Raw genomic sequence first — 14,070 nt, forward strand, 5'->3', positions numbered from 1 at the left:
TGCAGTATATTAGAACTATTCTAGGTATATTTCACAAACCCAAAGGGCTGCTGACTCAAATAACACACCACCTAGTGGCTAATTTTAAATATTCCAGTCAGCTAAATAACTCAATAATTAACACCTTGACAGGGAAGGTGTCTTCTCAAATCTTTAAGGAAGGTAGCACAGAGCCAAAAAACGGGTCAATGGAGTGATCACGTACAGTGTGATCATTTCACTCTGGAAAATGTTTTAGATATTTTTGAAATAAACAATATTTTCTTTCCTGATGATTTTTTTTTTAATTTCTTCCTTGAAATTTGATTTTCCTCCTTTCTATTCTGAGTTATAATTTCTTCATTGGAATTGTTTTTGCTCCAGTTTTTTTTTCTTTTCTCCTGTGGCATTTCCCCTCCCATGACTAACTCACTGTATCTCATATGATTCCAAATACATGATATTTATGAATGGCATTACCTATATTCTACACTAGTAATACACCATATTTGCTGTTAAGATAAATGCATAAATGCATGTCACTGAATTTATTTCCATTATTTCTGTTGCAAACTAATTTTCCTTTTGCACTATTTAATTGATGCTTTTTTATATTTCGAAGATTCTGTATTTATTGCTTTTCTGTTTATTCCAGCTCTTGTTTTTTTGTTTTACTTCGTGCTTACTCAGTTTTACTATATTTATTTACTGAATACTGTTTCTTTGTAAATTGTCAGAAATAGTTGATCATTCCCAAGTTCTAATGCAGTAACAGTTTCTTTAGAAATTGCTCATTAAAACTCCTACTATAGAAGAGGATTCACTTAAACAGTATGAAACTGTAAAGGGCGAATTCAAATCTGGCCTCAGATACTTAACATCCCCTAGCTCTGTGACCCTGAGCAAGTCACTCTACCCCTACTGCCACACACACACACACACACACACACACACACACACACACATGCATAAAATGAGCAAGGCTAATTAAAAATAAAGAGAAAATGAAGAGATTCAGAAATATCAATAAGATAGTATCCCAGTCTATTCTAGTTACTTGGAATTTAGCTTTTTGGTATTTTTTTTCCAAGTAAAACAGTAAATATTTTAAGCAATAAGCCTTTGAAGAAGGAAGAAATCAACAAGGAAATATGATCCTGAGTAAAAAAATAAAAATAAAAAAGATTGACTTTAGGGTCAGAGGACTTAAGTTAAAATGCTGCATCTGCCCTTTACTACATGAGTGACACTGCACATCATTTACTTTCTCTCTGTCTAGATCTCTTTCTCCATAAAATTAAATCATTGAGCTAAATGACCTCTGAGGTCCCTGGAAGCTCTGAATTTATGAATTTTAATGGAAGACGCCCAAGTGTAGGGACTTTGGAAAACAAGACTAAGGTTTGAGGACAAAGGATCTTATCTCTCAGTCGATCTCATTTACTTTAGGTGGGATATCACCAAGCTGTGATTATCATCAGGCTTTATTAGGAATAGAAATGGGATTTATGATGGTCTTCTAAGAGGCAGCTTTCTGGTCTGGGCCCATCTAGTTCCAAAGAGCCCTTATTATTTCTAGTTAACATACGTAATCACAGGGCAACTCAGTCCCAGAGGTTTTCTCAAGAAAATCTGATTTTTTTTTATTTTAGATGTCACAGGAAGAATGCAATCAGGAAGTGACTTGTTGGACTCTGTGTCTACAGGCATAAGGCCTAGAAGTTTTCAGTACCAAAAAAAATTCAGAAATGAGCCAAAAAAGAAGATAGAAATGTCCAAGATAGAGTTTTATTGCTACAAGAATAACTAGGACAAAAGATCAGGAAAATTTGGAGGGCCTCACAGATCAAAATATAACAATAATATTCCTCTTGTACTTCAAGGTTTGCAAACACAGTATAAATGTCATTTTACTTAAACCTCACAACAACACTGCAAAGTAAGCCTCATTATTATCTCTACTTTACAGATAAGGAAACTGGGGCTGAAAAAGTTTAAGTGATTTGTCCAGTATCAAATAGTAAGACAGACCAGATTTTTGTGGAACCTGGTCAAGGTACCAATTCCTAATTATAATCTGTCTCCTTCACATGTGTAATCGGTCAGTCAGACAATCAATCAGGCCCTGTGTTAAACTTAGTGGATACAAAGACTGAAATTAAATAGCCCCCTGCCCTTAGTGAGATTACATTCTAATGAGGGAAATGACATGTATGCAAATAAGTTTATACACAATACATACAAAATGAATGTATGTTTGGGAGAGGGATGCTTTTGCACCTTCTAGAAGAAAACTTTTCTATGGAAAATAGTGCTTGAAGGAAACCATGATTTCAAGAGGTAGAAATAAGGAGGGAACTGATTTGCAACATGTACAAAAGCACGGAGATAGGAAATGAAGCCATGTGATTAGAGAGAAGAGAGATGTGTATATAAAATGTTGTGGAGATCAAATGGCAATCTTTGACAAGTGATTGGGTGTGGGAATAGGAAAGAAGGAGAGCAAAGTCAAAAATGTCACCGAGATTTCCAACCTTGGTGAATTTGAGAATGATAAAATCTTTGATGGTAATAGGAATTTTAGGAAGAAGAGGTGGGTTTTGGAGGAACAGATAATGGATTATACTTTGTTCAGGTTGAATTTGAGAGGGATCTAGGGCATGCAGTTTGAGAGAAATTAAAGCCAAATAGGATATACAGGAGCAGGGATCATCCATATTCAGTGGACATATAACCCATGGGAGCTGGCAAGTCCACCAAGTGACAGTATAGAAGCAAGTTAAATTTAAAATTTTAATTTAATTAAAAATTAAAATTTAAAAAGCACTTTAAAGAAATGATCTCATTTGAGTTTTGCCAAACAAGGCTCTGACATAGGTATTCACAGAGAAGGAAACCAAGGGTGAACATGGTTCAGTAGCATCATGATCACCAGAGGGTGGATATAGAATGAGATTTGAATGCAGGGTTTTTAGGAATTGTTAGACTCTTGTATCTCTATCCATTATATCCCACTGCTGTGCAGAAAATGATAGAGTAACCTTAAAGTTACTAAGTTAAAGTGACTTGCTGCTTTCTCTCTTTTGCAGATCAAAAAGCATAAGTTGACTTGCCCCTAATCTCTGGAGTCAATGAGATAACTAAGTGCCAGAAAGGAGAGTGTTTGAGGTGGATGAATTGGAAAATGTGAGTTCAAATCCTGAATCAGACAATTCCCAGGTTTATGACAACTTTCACTAGTCACCTAACTTCTCTCAGCCTCAGTTTCTTCATTTGTAAAATGGGAATAATAATAGCATCCACCTCTCAGAATTGTTGTGAGAATCAAATGAAGTAACACATGTAAGACACTCTGGGAAGCTAAAGAGCTATATTTATTATCATTAAATAACCAGCTATCATCATCATTATTATTGGCACAATTGGTCCTGAAATGCATGTCTCTCAATTCTATGTCCTTTCATGATGAACCAAGGGCTGAAATTCTCCAAACCCTACCTACATACAAATCTCAGACCAACTCAATGGATTTAGATCATCTGATAGACTAGATAATTCAATGGTTATTTATTCTCCCCTTTAAATATAAACCACAGGGCAGCCAGATGATGAAGACAAAGCATCTGCCCTGTAGTCAGGAGAACCTGAGGTCAAATCTCATTTCAGACACATGACACATTCTAGCTATTAATTAACATTGAGACACATACACACACACACACACATACACACACAGAGGAATAAACTACAAGGGTTGGTTTGGGGTGCTGAGGTTTTTTAATAATCATAACATTAATACAGTTTTGTATTGTATTGTATTTTGTAATTCAGATATCTCATACTAAACCCTGAAATCTCCCAAACGTGTGAACTCCAATGAGTACTTAAATACTTCTTGCTTCTAAGAGCTCTCTAAAGGTGTGAACTCAGGCATTATTGTCTATCAGTTGTACTTCGTACCTTGTTTCAAGTTCTGGCCCATAACATCTCCTCGTAGGATTAGATTAATCATACTGAACCAGGCTAAATTAGATAATTATTGTCTCTATCAACTCTAATGACTTAACAGTTTGTAAAGATTCCAACATCTCCCCTCTTCTTTTGATTTAGAACATAGGTGGTCATGACCTCCCTGACTTCTCAAGGAGGTGAGAAGCCCAAAAAGGTGATCACACCTTCCCTGACGGCTCAAAAAAGGAGTGAAAACACCATAAAAAGAAGGTTTTTTTTAAAAAGGGATTTATCAAGTGGTTTGGGAAGGTGATGGCAATTGGAATTAAGTGACTTGCCCAGAGAAACACAGATAGTAAGTGTCTGAGGCCAGATTTGAACTCAAGTTTTCCTAACTTGAGTTGATGCCCTATTCACTGAAACATCTAACTGCCTTTAATTTCTAGAAAACACTCTTCAAGTGTTATATTCTTTGATCTTCACAACAACCCTGTAAGATAGGTGGTGTTATTATCCCCACTTTGCAGATGAGGAAACTGGAACAGTGTTAGAATGAATGTGAAGTCAATTCTTCCTAACTCCCACATCCAGAACATTCATTGTTCTACCTGGCTACCTCAACTAGCTAGCACTTTACTTAAATTCTATCTTGTTGTTACATTTTTCACTAAATGTATTTCAGTGAGTTGTGTAGAGGGCCGGAACTCTGGAGAAGTCTACTTGAAACAAGGATACTTACAAGATGTTAACTCAGTGGAATTGATGAGATGATGGTTCTCTAGTTCACATATACTTAGTACTTAGCCTGATGATGTAATGATTCTCTAGCTCCCATATATACTTAGTACTTAGTATGGTGATGTCATGGTTCTCTAGTTCACACATAATCAGTACACGGTAATGAAGTAATTGTAATGGGGTATTTAAGGGCCCAGTAGGATTGGAAATGAGACATTCCATCTTTGACCAGCCTCGTGGTGGCCCTCCTGCCTTCATCACTTCTCCACTAAAACCAAGGACACAGGCTGATCCCAAGGACCTCCAAAAAGCAAACATTACAAGTTTGTATTTGCAGACAAAAAATATCTCATAAGTGTGAATGTCAAGTGACAGTAAGGATCAAACTGACTTTTGCCAGGTGTTCAGTGTGGACAATCTAGAAGCAGATAGTACCCAGGGCCCACTGAGGTTAGATAACAAATTCTGAACCAAAATCATTTATTCATTAAGTTCAAGACCTAGTGGAGACTGCCTTATAAAGACATAACAGCATTTGGTCCCTGCCCACACGGAGCTTACAATCTACAAAGCAGAATGCAATATGTAAACAAATAAATATAATGCAGGAGCAGATGTAATCAAAGTGGGAGAGAATCAGAGTGAAGAAGAAAGGGAATTGGCTTCATATTTCTTTGATGCTCACAAAAGATTAGAATGAGAAATTTTAGGGAGCTCTAAGACTTAAGAGATTGAAACTCAAAGGAGGGGATGATTAGGTGGCATAGTAGAGAGAGTGTTGGATCAGGAATCAGAAAAATCCAAATTCAAATCTTGCCTCAGACACTACCTATGTGACTTTGGGCAAGTATTTGAACCTTTCTTAACATCAGTTTTCTTATCTGTAAAGTTGAAAAAAAAATACTCACTTCATATAATTGCTTCACTACTTTCAGTGTTATTTAAATACTGGCTATCATTACTATTATAATGAAAGATGGAAAATATAATCACAACTTAATATATTCATACATAATCAAATACATATATATTTTAAAAATCGAAAGCCAAAGCAAAACTTTGATGAGCACAATAAAAGAATCTCTCCATGATTTCTGTATTCAAAGAAACCCATTTTGAATTTCTCTTCAAGTTCTATTACTAATAAGGGTATATTCTTCTACTCTGTAATCAATTGTACCCATTCTGATTCAGGGCAAATTAACATCAGGAGTCTCCCATTTCATTTCTCTCCTTGTTTTACCATCCTGACCCACAGTTTCCTCATGGCATTCTTCACTTCAGCATTCCTCAAGGAATAGATGACTGGGTTGAGGAGGGGAGTGATCACTGTGTAGAAGATGGCCACCATTTTGTCCAAAGAGCATGTGGTGTTGGGTCTCAGGTAGATGAAGACACAGGGTCCAAAGAACAAGACGACTACTGTGATATGGGAAGCACATGTGGAGAGGGCCTTTAGGCGTCCTTCCTTACTGTGCCCCCTTAAGTGGAACAAGATCACACTGTAAGAGCTCAGGAGAATTATGAAGCTGACCACTGTCAGGCTCCCTCCATTAGCCACAATACGCAACCCAATGAAGAAGGTGCCCGTGCAGGCCAGCTCCAACAGAGGAAGAACATCACAGAAATAATGGTCAATCACATTAGAGTCACAGAAGGGTAAGTTGAATATAAGGAGAATTTGGGCAGTGGAGTGTAAAAAGCCTCCCAACCAGGCCATGCCAACCAGGAGGCCACAAATCCAAGGGTTCATAATGGACATGTAATGCAGAGGCTTACAGATGGCCAAGTATCGGTCATAAGCCATTACTGTGAGCAGAAACATCTCAATGCCACCAAAGAAATGGATAAAGAACACTTGGGTGAGGCAGCCCTCTAGAGAGATGGATTTCCTCTCAGCAAGTAAATCTGCAATGAGTTTGGGGGAAGTAGTTGAAGAATAACAGATCTCCACAAAAGAGAAGTGGCTGAGGAGGAAATACATGGGGGAGCCAAGGCTCTTGCTGAAGTTGACGGTCACCACAATGAGGGAATTCCCCAGCACAATGCCCAGGTACAAGAACAAAAACAGCACAAAGCAAACTCTCTGAATCACTGGATTATAAGACAATCCTAGAAAAATGAATTCTGTCACGTTACCAGTGTGTACCATGACTTCTGATCCAAGAGTTAACAGCCAGGAACTTACACCATACCACAGTTTTTTAGAGGGCTTTGGATACTAAATTATTCAAACTATTCAAAGTTCTAGAGTAGAAACTAAAGTGGTGATCAAAGGGATTTCCTAGGATCACACAGACAATGCAGAAAATAAATTATGAAGTAACTATAACAGGTTAAGTGGTAAAAAAAAAAAAAAAAAAAAAAAAAAAAAAAACCAAGGAAGGCAAAAGATAGTGACCAAGAAGATACTGTGATGTGACCATGTAAATTTCAAGTAAATGAATCCAGACACTGGCTGAGGAGTTGGTCTTCAGAATGGGAGATAAAACTTTGGGAAACAAGTCCTTTGAGTATGATGCGTTATGCAAATGAGCTAGAAGGGAAAGGAGACTCTTAAGTCTCTAAGCTCTCTAGTTTTTCATTTTACTCTTCTGATCTTTCCAGTGGATCTCCTATACCTGGACAACCAAGGATCCTGACAGTTCTCAGTGATGGGTCATCTGCAGAAATACAAAACAATAAATCCTTTCTCTGAAAAGAGTAAGTATTGTTGTAGGATTAAAATTTTTAAAAAGACTTTAGAGATTGTCTCATTCAAAACAACCACTTTGCAGAGAAGCTAGAGGCCAACATCACACAGCTATGAAACTCTCCTCATAACAGCCTAATGAAGTAGACCACAGTATGATCTTGCATTTTGCTCCACTATTATCTCCACTTTAAGGAAAAGGCATCCGAGTCTTGTTTGAGATTGAAAAAGCAGCCACGTTGAACTTAAGTTCACTGCTCTTTCCACTGCTTAATGCTGCTTTGCCCACTATATTAGTAGTATCATTAGCTCCCCTCTCACAAATACAATGTGACCTTGGGCAAATCATCTGACTTTTCAGTATCCCAGACTGCAATTTGGAACTGTGATTTACAGAGCTGACATCAATCTGCTTTAAAAGAAGAATATCTTCAATGGAAGTATTCCTAGGCCAATGAAATAAAAGGTCTTGCAAAAAATAATAATAATAACACTATATTTTAAGAAGAAAATTGAAAAACTAGAAAGTATCTAAAGAGGGGCAACCAGAACTGTGACGTGTCTTAAATGTTTGTCACATGAGGATAAGTTGAAAGAACTAGAAATGGAGAAGATAAGCTTCAGGGAATATGTGTAAACTGGTTTCAAACACCTAACTGTCTGTCATGGGAAGAAGAAATTGGACTTTGAGGTTTGGTTGAAAAAAGTCAGAATCAGGAGCAATGAATGAAAACTGTAAAGATACAGATTATACTTAAGTCAAAAAAAGGTTCCTGACAAATGGAGCTGTCCAAGGTGGAAAAGGATGTCTCATGAAGTAATGGAGCATTTCCTGCCCTTCAAAGTTCTTTAAGTGTAGGTTGGCTGACCAGTTGGTGGGATATAACAGTGGGGATTTCTTTTGCATGGCGATTGTACTGGACAGATGTTAAGCTCCTTTCTGACTCTTGATTTTTATGAATTTCTGATTCTATGACTAGATTTCTGATTTTCTTTCTCACCCCCAATTATCAGGCATTATTAAGAAATGTCTCTTCAACCAAATCATTTCCAATGGAGCAATAATGAACTGAACCAGCTATGCCCAGAGAAAGAACTCTGGGAGATGACTAAAAACCATTACATTGAATTCCCAATCCCTATATTTATGCCCACATGCATTTTTGATTTCCTTCACAAGCTAATTGTACAATATTTCAGAGTCTGATTCTTTTTGTACACCAAAATAACATTTTGGTCATGTATACTTATTGTGTATCTAATTTATATTTTAATGTACTTAACATCTACTGGTCATCCTGCCATCTGGGGGAGGGGGTGGGGGGTAAGAGGTGAAAATTGGAACAAGAGGTTTAGCAATTGTTAATGCTGTAAAGTTACCCATGCATATATCCTGTAAATAAAAGGCTATTAAATAAAAAAAATTAAATTAAATTAAAATTAAAAAATAAAAAAAAGAAATGTCTCTGATCTCACTTATGCCTAGGATGGAAACAAAAACTTTCCTTTCACAGAATCATAGAATTTAGAACTAGAAAATGTTAGAAATCATCTATACCAACTTCCTTCATTATACAAATAAGAAAGTCAAACCCCATAGTGAAGTTACTCACCCAAGGATCAGTCATATAGATAAGAAAATTACAGAATCAAAATGAAACACAGAACCTCTGACTCCAAATCCAGAACTCTGATATTGTACCACACAACTCAAGTTAATCAGAGAAGCCAAAGGCTGCAAGGAACCTCAGCCACCATTTAATCTAATTCAAACCCTACAAAGCAATCTCCATCATGAGATATCCAAGTAATCCTCAAGCCTCTGCATAATGGCATGCTTGCCCGGGTTCTAGACAAAGAAAAATGCTCTCGAGTTTTCCCAGTCATCAATGGAGTGATATAGAGCGGTGTGCTTGTTCCCATGCTTAACAAGATGTTTTTAACCATGTCATCAAACACCTTCCATGAGGACAAACACAGAAACAAAGTCAGTCACTTTACGATGGTAAATTCTTCAACTTCCAAAGGCTACAAACAAAAACTAAAGTGGAGGGAATGCTGGTGCATGATTTTTTTTTGTAGATGATTATGCACTCAATGCAGCCTCTGCAGCTGAGATGCAACAAAGGATGAATCAATTCTCTGCTGCTTGTGCTAATTTTGACCTAAAAATTAATACCAAGGAAACGCAGCTCTTTCATCAGCCAGTGCTACACCACCCATATATAAACCATCAGTTACAATAAATGGTGAAGTTCTGAATGCTGTGGTTCTCTTACCTTAGCAGTATACTTCCTGGGGATTCCATATTGATAATGAGATTGGCATACACATTGCCAGAGCTGTCTCAGCATTTGGGAGGCTCCAAAGAAAGTGTGGAAGAGGAGAGGTATTAGACTGACTACCAACCTGAAGGTCTACAGAGCTGTCGTAAGGATCTCACTGTTGTATGCTTCTGAAACCTGGATGGTATACCAGCACCATGCCAGGAAACTGAAATGCTTCCATCTGAATTGTCTTAGGAAGATTCTGAAGATCACCTGGCAGGATGAGGTCTTTTCTTAAACTAAATTACCAAGAATTCCAACTCTACAGAAGAGAACATCACTCCATTGTGCTGGCCACTTTGTTCAAATGCCAAATGTACACTTACCAAAAAAATATTTTATGGAGAACTCACACAAGGCAAGTGCTCACAATATGGTCAGAAAAATGATATTCTAAAGAACTTTAAAATCAATTGTGTGACATGGGGGACACTGCCACAGGACAGCCCAGCATAGTGTACTGGGTGCTATGCTCTATGAGCATCATCAGAGAAGGTGCTATGCTCTATGAGCAAAGAAGACTTGAATTAGCCCCCCAAAAAAACACAAAATGTACAAAAATAGAGAAGCTACCCTAAAGTTTTTATAGGGACTATTGAATACAACCTGTTGCAGACATGCTGCATGAGACAGCTCATATTTGGTGTAATCAGCCAGTTAGACACATTGTAAATCAACTCCAACATAGTTCTGCCATTTTGGTTTTTAAGAACAAAGACCAACCAATCAATCAATCTAATCCAAAGCCAAAAAACCCAATATCTATCATGAAATATCCAAGTAATCATCAAGCCTTGGCTTGAAAACCTCCAATGAAGGTGACCCCATCCCTCAAAGTAACTCATTCTACTTTTTAAGGAAGTTTTTTATGTTAATCTACATTTAGAATTAAAAAGACTTCAGAAGCAACCTAGGCCAACCTTCCCATTTTATATCTGAGGAAACTGAAGCACAAGGAGATCAAGTGAATTTTTCAAAGTCATACAATCATGAGATTCCCAACAGCAATCCTTAATTACCTCCTACATTCCCCTCTTTCCACCCATTCTCCAGTGACGCCAAATTGGCTGTCTTAGTCCTCCTCATATAAAGCAATCTGTTCCCTATCTCTATGCAATAACTCCTCACATTCAACTCTTAAAATCCTATCCTTCAAGGCTCAACTCAAACACTGTCTTCTCCATGAAGTTTTTCCTCATCTTCCTCTCAGTTGCTTGTGCCTAATCTCTCCCTAAATTATCTTTTATCTAGTTTTTCACATTATCTATGTCTATGTGTATATGTGTGTATATTATCTCCACAAAAGAATATAAGCTACTCAAAGTCAATGATGGCCTTTTATTCCTATTTCCAAGCACCTAGTAGAATATAAGAGCATAAAATAAGTTCTTAATAAATGTATGTTGATTCATGGAAGTGGGTCTCTGAGCATAAATGATATTATACCCAACCTAGTAAAGACTCCAAAGGTAGACAGGAATACAAAAGGAAAGAAGATGAACAAATGAAGAGTGTTTCAGTCTGGATTAATGTTGAATGCTCCTCTTGGCTCACATTGGCCTTTGGGCCAAGCCTTGCCCCATCTCATCTGAAGCATAACCATTCCAGTTGATCCCCATCACATTAGAGGAAATGATGGCTCAAGAATCTGTCAGGAAATTTAAATAAGTTTATGAGATCTTGCTTCCAGCCATGAGGCCATAAATCTATTAATGTGTGTAATTGGGATCAATAATCAGAGCTGGAAGGGATTGTCGAAAGTTAGGTTCCCAGCCCTGCTTATCAACTATTGTTGGGATTAGGCTCTCGTAAGAAAGGAGACACCAAGTATGAATTTTGTGTATCCCTTTCTCTGTCACATATCCCTGTATGATAATTGGCGTGTTCTTGCTACTTAGGGGAGAAACTGAGAAGCAAGGGCTCAACCTCTTTTGGCGAGATGGACCCAAATACATTATCTTAATTATTATTATTATTCATTAATTAATTAAAGCTGTCCCAACCTTGAAGCCATTGTTGATCTTCAGTGATTCATCTCAGCAACATTTTGCTGCCTTGATATACTTATTTTTTAAAAACCCTTTAATTCTCTTTATCCTGTATTTTGCCTCTTTAATTAAGGCAAAAGCCTAAATGAAGAATTTTCCTTTCAATAGGATCCCCTTAGAAATTACATGATTCAGGGCTTCAAAAGATTCAGCCAACAACCACTTATGAATTACTTGTTATATGCAATGTGACATTTTGCTGTACTCTGAAGACATTAAGACAAAAAAAAAATCTCACCTTCTCTGAAGTTCTTTTAAGGGAGAAACTGCAGAGAAGTAAAATTACTTACCCAAGATCACACTAATAATAAATAGCAAAATAGCAAATGACATGTACAAGGCAGCCAAGCTTCCTCTTTGTAGAAACTATCACCAAATGAGCCTTATTAAGAAACATAACAATAAATAGGAATGAAAAAAGCTTTTCTTCACCAAGATCCCAGTTTAAAAAAAATAGTAATTTCACAGAGAATCAAGACCTCAAGATTGTGTTAGTTCGGCAATAAACCAAATAGTTTTTTTTAAAAAAGCTTTTACAAATATTTGACCATTGTCCCTAGCCAGTCTTGACAATGAAGCCAATTCCTTCATTTCCTAAAATCAGATAAATTCGACCATCCTGATCTTTTTGTGCTTTCCAAGGATACCTGATATAAGACAATTGGTAAAATTTATTTATTTCTAGAAGGAAAGATCTTAGGGACACGAAAGGGCTTGAAGTACCTCTCCAACCTTGTCTTCATTAGCCACTTTCTCTGAGAGTGGCTCAATTGAAAAAAAAATTGCCTCTCTCTTAGTGAGTGGCAGGGAATTTGCTATAGCACTCTGAGGATACCAAACAAATAAGGAATGCTAGGACTGTACCCACCTCAGGCTGTTGATTCCTCCTCTTCCTCATTGATATCAGAGCTATAGTCACTCTTGCCTTAGCCCTTTCTGTTCTAAAAGCTACTGACCTTTAGAAGGATCAGAAGCAATTATTTCTACTCTGAAGAATCCTTACATTTAGAAGCCAGAAAACTGAAATCAGGGAATTGAGGTCCCTGAGGTTTTTGAACACTCCCCATCAAAGACCTTTCCCCAGAAGACTAAGGTAAATGTACAGATTAATTATTCCAATCAGAAATCCTGGACTTCTAAAAGGGCACCTTTGTTTAGTCTCTTCTTCCTCCCTTAGAATCAGAAAGAAGAAAGCATGTCTCTCCCCATCCATACCCAGTCCATCTTCAGATGGCCTCAGAGAACTAACTAAAACACTACTGTGATGACTTGGACCTATCATACACACCCTAATTTGCCTTTTTATCATAGACACACACACATTTTCCAAAGCACATATGCACAAACACACACCATTATACATATATATGCACACATACATGTGTGCACACACACAGTGCTGTCACATGCACAATAACATACAAATGTATGTGCATGCAGTCCTGCACATATACATATGCATGCATATACACATACATGCACATACAGAGAGTCAACCCCTAAGCAAAAAATGCTTTGGATATTAATCTATATTTGATCAGAAATAAATGTATTTCTGAGTATTTCACTCAATTTTCCTCCTAGGATCAGCGAATGTTGGCATTAGGAGATACCTTAAAGTTCTTTTAATCCAAGACTTTTTTTTTTTTTTTTTTTTTGCTGAGGCAAAAAAAGTCAGAATGGATTTGAACTCAAGTCTTCCTAATTCTACATCCAGATATCTATCCATTGTTCCACTCAGCCACTTAGCACTTCTTTAGTTGATTTTATTTAAATTCTACCTTGGACTAACACAAACTGATGCTCAGTGAAGTGAGTAAAGCCAAAAGAACATTGTACACAGCAACAACAAAATTATGTGATGATCAACTATGATGGACTTGGTTCTTTTCAACAATGAAGTGATTCAAGGCCATTCCAATAGACTTAGGATGGAAAGAGCCATCTGCATCCAGAGAGAGGACTATGGAGACTGAATGTGGATTAAAGTGTAGTATTTTCTGCTTTTTTGTTGTTGTTGCCATTTGTTTACTTGTTTTTTCCTTGTACTTTTTTCCTTTTGATCTGATTTTTTCTTGCACAACATGACAAATATAGAAATATGTTTAGAAGAATTGTGTGTGTTTAACCTATGTTGAATCACTTCCTATCTACAGGAGGGAGAGAAAGGAGGGAGAAAAATTTGGAAAACAAGGTTTTGCAAAGGTGAATGTTGAAAACTATCTCTGCATGTATTTGAAAAAGTAAAAAGCTATTATTAAAAAATAATAATAAAGTAAATAAATAAATTCTCTTACTAGTTGTGTTTTTCACTAAATGTATTTCAATGAGTATT

General features: G+C 36.9%; 1 protein-coding gene across 1 annotated transcript; it reads right to left on the reverse strand.

Annotated features, from left to right (window-relative positions):
• Positions 1-5,890: 5,890 nt before the first annotated feature.
• Positions 5,891-6,958, reverse strand: LOC100919979 (olfactory receptor 4X2-like). The gene has a single exon (XM_003774445.2). The coding sequence runs from the start codon at positions 6,818-6,820 to the stop codon at positions 5,891-5,893; it is 930 nt and encodes a 309-aa protein (XP_003774493.1). The 5' UTR covers positions 6,821-6,958.
• Between the last annotated feature and the right edge of the window lie 7,112 nt (positions 6,959-14,070).

This window comes from Sarcophilus harrisii, chromosome 6 (genome assembly GCF_902635505.1).
Source record: "Sarcophilus harrisii chromosome 6, mSarHar1.11, whole genome shotgun sequence".
NCBI classification, from domain to species: domain Eukaryota; kingdom Metazoa; phylum Chordata; class Mammalia; order Dasyuromorphia; family Dasyuridae; genus Sarcophilus; species Sarcophilus harrisii.

Bases quoted from the DNA above. Each gene is read 5' to 3' on its own strand.
- LOC100919979 (XM_003774445.2), bottom strand. From the start codon at position 6,820: ATGGTACACACTGGTAACGTGACAGAATTCATTTTTCTAGGATTGTCT.